This window comes from Cynoglossus semilaevis, chromosome 19 (assembly GCF_000523025.1).
Source record: "Cynoglossus semilaevis isolate Cse_v1.0 chromosome 19, Cse_v1.0, whole genome shotgun sequence".
Lineage (NCBI taxonomy): Eukaryota > Metazoa > Chordata > Actinopteri > Pleuronectiformes > Cynoglossidae > Cynoglossus > Cynoglossus semilaevis.
The window spans coordinates 16,754,437-16,760,636 of NC_024325.1; the positions used below are offsets into that span (position 1 = coordinate 16,754,437).

Below are 6,200 nucleotides of genomic sequence, written 5' to 3' on the forward strand. Positions count from 1 at the left end.
GGACGGTCTACGGGACGGTCTACAGGACGGTCTGAGAAGAACCTGGGATCAGACGGGGTCTGTGCTGGTTCTGGATAGACCAGTCAGAGAGTGGATCAGGTTCTAGTCAACTTTAGTCCAGGAGAGTTGACCTTTGACCTGAGGACAGGACAGAGGAGGCGACAGTGACATCACTGTCCTCTCATGTTTGTGGGTCAAAGGTTAAAAACTTAACTTAACTGTGTTTGTTTGTTTTTTCTCCGTGTTTTTCTTCTGTATCCTCAGGGTTTAATTCTGACAAACAGCCACAAGGGGCATCGCTATCAACAATATTTACGACACAGGTTAATGAGCCGCGCTCTGATGAATAATTAATTTGATGTGATGAGTTCTCAGGAGAGGGAGAGGGAACGTTCCAGAGAGACCAACCCAACAAGTTTGGAGAAAGTTCCACCTTGACTGACCCCTTCAGGAAGTTCTGGTTCTGCAGCAACTCACGGAAGGCCCAAACAGCCAACAGCAGGGGGCAGCAGCGGGTTCAGCTGAGATCACTTTGATGATCTTTGATGTGATGCACACACACATATACACGTGTTTGTATACAGTTATACTTGAACATAAACATGTATGTATGTGTAGAAATACATGTTCCAGCATGGGGGTCTTTGGAACACGCACCGACCACAGGGGGCGCCGTTAAGTACGTGACTACTATGAAGCTCGAACTCAAGTCACGGTGATGTCACGGTGATGTCACGGTGATGTCACGGTGATGTCCGTCCGTGGGTCCACGAAGGCATGGCTGACCGCGCGGTTTCACCTCCAGACTGGAACGTTCGTCTCTTCTCACAGGAGGAAATCACCTGACCAGGGGTGGAGGAGATCATTGGTCGGTGGTGGGTCACGTGGCCTGTTTACATCACAGAGCTGTCGTGAAGAAAAAGCCGATGTGAAGAGTGTGGAGAAGACAAGTGAGCAGCTGCTCTGCAAGGAGAGCAGCGGCGCCTCCTGCTGTCTGAGGAGGATCTTCTCACATGAGAACGTTCCTGATGTTCCTCTGCACGAATGTCTCCGTCAGCGAACAACACCACAGCTGCCCAGCTGTATATGGGGCACCTGGAGAGGGCGCTGCTCTCCACGCTGACCTCCGTGCCCTGCGGCGTCTTCCTCTTCGTGAACGCCACCATGTTGTTCACCCTGAGGAGTAAGGCCGTGTTCCGTGACACCTCTCGCTACGTTCTCCTCTTCAACCTGCTGGTGACCGACACCGTCCACATCGCCGTCAGTCAGGTTCTCTACCTCATCGCCTCCAGCCACGTTCTACTGACCTACCCCGTGTGCGGCGTCTTCAACATGCTCGCCAAGCTCACCAACGAGGTCTCTCCGCTCACCCTGGTGGCCATGTCTCTGGAGCGCTACGTGGCCGTGTGCTTCCCGTTCAGGCACGCCGCCCTCACCGGACCCAGGAACACGGCGGCGGCCATACTGGCGGTCTGGCTCTTCAGCTCCATGAACATCCTGACCCGGGTCCTCCTGCTCCTGGACTTCCCCTTCCAGCAGCTGGACTCCCTGTGGATGACGGAGTTCTGCTCGGACTTCGCCATGATGGTCGGACCGGTGTCCGCCCAGTACGACAGGGCCTACACCTGCTCCCTGTTCGTGCTGGCGGCCGTCTCCATTTTCGCCTCCTACGTGGGCGTGGCCACGGCGGCCAGGTCCGCGTCCACAGACAGAGAGTCGGTGGCCAGGATTCGAACCACCCTGCTGCTGCACCTGGTGCAGCTGGGCCTGAGCCTGTCGTCCACCGTCTACCTGTCCGTCCTGGTGCTGCTGTTCACGGCCTACAGTCGCCTCATGTTCATCCGACTCCAGAACGTTCTCTACGTGTTGATTTTTATTTTCCCGCGCTGCCTGAGTTCACTCATCTACGGCATCAGAGACCAGACCATCAGACTGGCTCTGGTCCAGAACCTCTGGTGTTTCAAGAACAGCCAAAACCAGCGTCTGAGAAAAAACAGAGTTCATCACTGGTTTAACAACGACTTACTGAGTTAAAGAATGATGACCGGGTGTGGTCGGCTGTACCGGGGGATGTCGGCTGGACCGGGGGTTGTCGGCTGTGCCAGGTGATGTCGGCTGGACCGGGGGTTGTCGGCTGTGCCAGGTGATGTCGGCTGGACCGGGGGTTGTCGGCTGTGCCAGGTGATGTCGGCTGGACCGGGGGTTGTCGGCTGTGCCAGGTGATGTCGGCTGTACCGGGGGATGTCGGCTGTACCAGGTGTGGTCGGCTGTGCTGGGTGATGGTCAGTCTGAATTGAATCCACTTCCTGTTTGTGGTGGATTCACTGTGAAAGTTTAAAGTTCACTTCTTCTCTGACGATGATTGACTTTTTCTGACTTGAATCCCTCGTCTTTGACCTTTGACCTCTCCTCACTGCTGACTTTGATGAAGAAACATTTCATTTTTTTGCAGCAGATTTAAAACCTGAACGACCTCACGCTGGTACCAGATTCCTGGTACGACATGGAGAAGACACGAGGTCAGAGGTCAGAGCAGCTGGAGTTCATCACCAACGTTTAGTGTTTAATAAAATAAAATAAATTAAAAAAAATATATATATATAATCCTCCTCTTAGTGGCCCTGACACTGTGTGGCGCTGTCTCCCTCTCTGTCCCCCTCTCTGTCTCCCTCTCTGTCCCCCTCTCTGTCCCCCTCTCTGTCTTCCTCTCTGTCTCCCTCTCTGTCCCCCTCTCTGTCTCTGTCTCATCCAGACACGGTGCTGTTGTTGATCCACCTCGACCTTACAGCAAGAAGGTCACTGGTTCAATCCCCACATCTAACTGTTCTCCCTGTGTGTGTGTGTGTGTGTGCTCCAGCCCCCACCACCCTGAGAAGACCACCAGTGACCCAGTGACCCTCTGGTTCTGTTTGACCTTTGACCTCACCTTGACACACACACACACACACAGTCTCGCTGTAAGAAAAGTCCAGTGACTGAGTTCTAAACTTTCAGTCCCAGCGGGTCGTCGGTTCATGTGGGGGTGGGACTAACTGACAGAGAACGATGACATCACTGTTCACTGGTCATGTGACAGCGGCGGATAAACACAGAGAGACGCAGGTGTGAGTGCTGCAGAGCTGTTGGCCCTCCGGTGGTGAGCGGCAGCCACTGCTCCCAGAAGGTCCAGTCATGTGACTTTGTTTGGTCCAATTTCACAGAACACGCTTGTCTGTGTCCGTGGCAGATGGTGTTCGATTCCCTGGGACATGTCGTCCTCTGCTAACGTCACTCGACTGGCTGTGGTGGAGAGAGCCGCGTTGGCCACGCTGACCTCGCTGACCGGCTTCGTCTTCTTCTGCGTCAACGTCACCCTGATGGTCACCCTGAGGGGCAGGGCCGTGTTCCGTGACACGTCCCGTTACGTGCTGCTCTTCAACCTGCTGTTCGCCGACACGCTGCAGATGTCCCTCAGCCAGCTGCTCTACCTGCTGTCCGTCTTCAGGGTCCTGCTGACCTTCCCCGTCTGCGGCTTCATGGTGATGCTCAGCAACGCCACCAGCGAGATCTCGCCGCTCACACTGGTGGTCATGTCTCTGGAGCGGTACGTGGCCGTGTGCCACCCGCTGAGGTACGGCGTGATCGTCAACAACAAGAACACGACGGCGGCCGTGCTGGCGGTCTGGGCCGCGAGCTGCGTCAACACGTTGGCCCGGGTCTTCCTGTTCCTGGAGATTCCCTTGGCACTGGACTCTCTGCAGATGAACGACTTCTGCAGCTCCACCGTCATGTTCCACAGCCCCTCCATGCTGGAGTACAACAAGGCCTACACCGCTTTCCTCTTCCTCTCCTCCACCGTGACCATCGTGGCCTCGTACGTGGGCGTGATCATCGCCGCCAGGTCGGCGTCGGTGGACGACTCCTCGGCGAGCAAAGCCCGGAACACGCTGCTGCTGCACCTGTTCCAGCTGGGCCTCAGCCTGATGTCCACCATGGCCAACGCGCTGCTGGCCGCCATGTACAGGGTCCTGCCCAGGAGGGCGCTGTTGCTCGCCATGAACTTCATGTACATCTTTGTGTTCCTCCTGCCCCGGTGTCTGAGCGCCTTCATTTACGGAGTCAGGGATCGGACCATCAGAACCGCCCTGTTCTACAACGTCTGCTGTGGAAGAAACTGTGGAAGAAACTTCAAGAGCTCTCTCTTTAAAAGAAAACAACAACAGGCCTCACACTGAGAACTGGTGCCCTCTAGAGGACGAAACGATCCTCTGTACCAGTGGTTCTTAAAGTTTTGATACTCTGTACCACCTGAGAAAACATGGAGCTCTCTGACCACCACGATGACCACCACGACAGCAGCCGAGGCCGTCTCCTCCTGTTAGCTCCACCAGAGATATTTATAAAGATGTTTGTGTTTAAATGTTGTATTAATTGTGCCTGGTATGTTTCAGATTTTCACGTTTATATTTTCAGTTGAAAATATAAACGTGAAAATGTGAATTTTCCCCCACATACCACTAGAGAGCGCTCACGTACAGAACCACTGTTGAATAAAGTAAAGGCTTTACTACATTCATTTTGGTATTTGTTTTTATTTGCTTGAAATGAAGTCACAGACGGAGGAGGGAGAATAAAACAAAAACCCTCATTTTCCTAATAAAGTTTTTTTTCATTAAAAACAACTTCTGACCATTTTTGTCACAACAGGAACAAACGTAAAAACAAACAACTTTTAACTCAGAAACGTGTTAAACAGGAAAATGTACTTTAGTCTTTTGTTTTGTTTTTTGTCCAAAACCACAGTTCAACCGTCGTCTTCGTTTAAAAACAAACTCAACACAAAACTAGAACTGAGCTGGAGGTCAAAGGTCAGCGAGAGAGGAGTGGGAGGTCACTGGAGTTCATGATGAGACTGGAGTCCAGGTTCAGGCTCTCTGAAAACACAAACCACTCAGTCACTGCACCGTCCTCGATCAAGTTGGTGAGACGTGAGTGACAGTCTTTCAGCTTTAGCGCCCCCACCTGGTTCCCCAAAAACTCACCCTGGTCAAAGTTGAGTTTCTTAGTGGACGATCCATCGCCGAGGCCTTCGATGTCGACGAGGTCGCTGTTCACGTCCGAGTCGTTGAGTGCGCTCAGAGTCACGTCTGTGTGGGCGGAGCAAGGAGGCAGAGAGGGGAAAGTGTTGAGGAGACGTCACAATCTGATTGGACGACAGTCGCTGCATGTCAGTTCTCACCTGCTGTCTTTTGTTTTTTGATGGACGGGGCCAAAGAGGGGCTAGCCTGTCGTCCGGTTGCCACGACAACCTGTGATGGCACCGCCATCATGGCGGGAGCTGAGGAGGCGGTGGACGCTCCCACAGTGGGCGGAGCTACAGAGACTGACGACTTTTTCACACCCTTTTTTGGAGATTCGGAGGAAATGGGAACTCTGCTGTCTTCATACAACTTCCTCTTCACCGTGCTCTTTATCTGAGCTCTGCGGAGGAGTGACAGTCGATCGATCGATCAATCGATCAATCAATAAGGCTTTACTTCTTTACCCAGTCAATGTCTGTCTAGGTTTATACTGGAGCAAATACACAGGGGGCGCTGTTAACTGCTTCAGGAGTCAGGTGATGTTTGGTGTGTTTGCTGGAAACACCAGGGCGGGATTAGAACCTGTGACCTCCCAGTCAGCCGAAATAATAAACTAATAATTAACCTTAATGAGTTACCAACTAGTAGACAAAGTAAATAACTGATGAGCAAATCAAAATGGCTGAACATCGTCATGACAACAGTCACCAACAGACAAACCACTGACAAACTGAATGGTTGGTGTTTTAACTAGGGTTCAAAGGTTACCGTTTTATTTTGATGTTAGTTATGACGTCAGGGTTCAATCCCTCAAACTTACACCGTTCTCTCTTTGATGACCGTGCTGATGTTGTTCAGGTCGTCTCCAAAGCGGCGCACGGCCAAACGCAGCATCTCGATCTCTGTCTCCGTCCATTTGGCTCTGAGGACAGGGACATGTCCAAAAAAGTGTCAACAGGGATTTGAAGTATTTTCAACTGTTGTCTTCAAACCATGAACACGTTTCTATTAGAGCTGGAAGAAAATCTCCATCCACTGAAGTCTCTCCTGATCCCAGATCAATCTCCTCAGTCATTGATCAGTTCTTGATTTTTTTTCCTCCCCAACTCCCAGTCCAACATTCCTGGTGTTGGTTCATGT

General features: G+C 52.2%; 3 protein-coding genes across 3 annotated transcripts in view; 2 read left to right on the top strand and 1 right to left on the bottom strand.

Moving 5' to 3' along the window:
* Window positions 1-19: 19 nt before the first annotated feature.
* On the top strand, window positions 20-2,034 carry LOC103395760 (olfactory receptor 4N2-like). Its single transcript, XM_008333550.2, has one exon. It carries the CDS (start codon window positions 1,045-1,047, stop codon window positions 2,032-2,034), a length of 990 nt encoding a protein of 329 aa, XP_008331772.1. The 5' UTR covers window positions 20-1,044.
* Window positions 2,035-2,710: 676 nt separating this feature from the next.
* On the top strand, window positions 2,711-4,214 carry LOC103395761 (olfactory receptor 56A4-like). The gene has a single exon (XM_008333551.2). It carries the CDS (start codon window positions 3,249-3,251, stop codon window positions 4,212-4,214), a length of 966 nt encoding a protein of 321 aa, XP_008331773.1. The 5' UTR covers window positions 2,711-3,248.
* Window positions 4,215-4,555: 341 nt separating this feature from the next.
* bacc1 (BPTF associated chromatin complex component 1) overlaps window positions 4,556-6,200 on the bottom strand; it is a 3,124-nt gene continuing 1,479 nt past the window's right edge. Inside the window, exons 3-6 of the mRNA XM_008333412.3 lie at window positions 5,881-5,982; window positions 5,219-5,460; window positions 5,022-5,126; window positions 4,556-4,913 (exon numbers count right to left, since the gene is read on the bottom strand). Coding sequence (XP_008331634.1) covers window positions 4,849-4,913; window positions 5,022-5,126; window positions 5,219-5,460; window positions 5,881-5,982 — 514 coding nt within the window. The 3' untranslated portion in view covers window positions 4,556-4,848. The remainder of the gene's footprint in view (window positions 4,914-5,021; window positions 5,127-5,218; window positions 5,461-5,880; window positions 5,983-6,200) is intronic.

Bases quoted from the DNA above. Each gene is read 5' to 3' on its own strand.
- LOC103395761 (XM_008333551.2), top strand. From the start codon at position 3,249: ATGTCGTCCTCTGCTAACGTCACTCGACTGGCTGTGGTGGAGAGAGCC.
- LOC103395760 (XM_008333550.2), top strand. From the start codon at position 1,045: ATGTCTCCGTCAGCGAACAACACCACAGCTGCCCAGCTGTATATGGGG.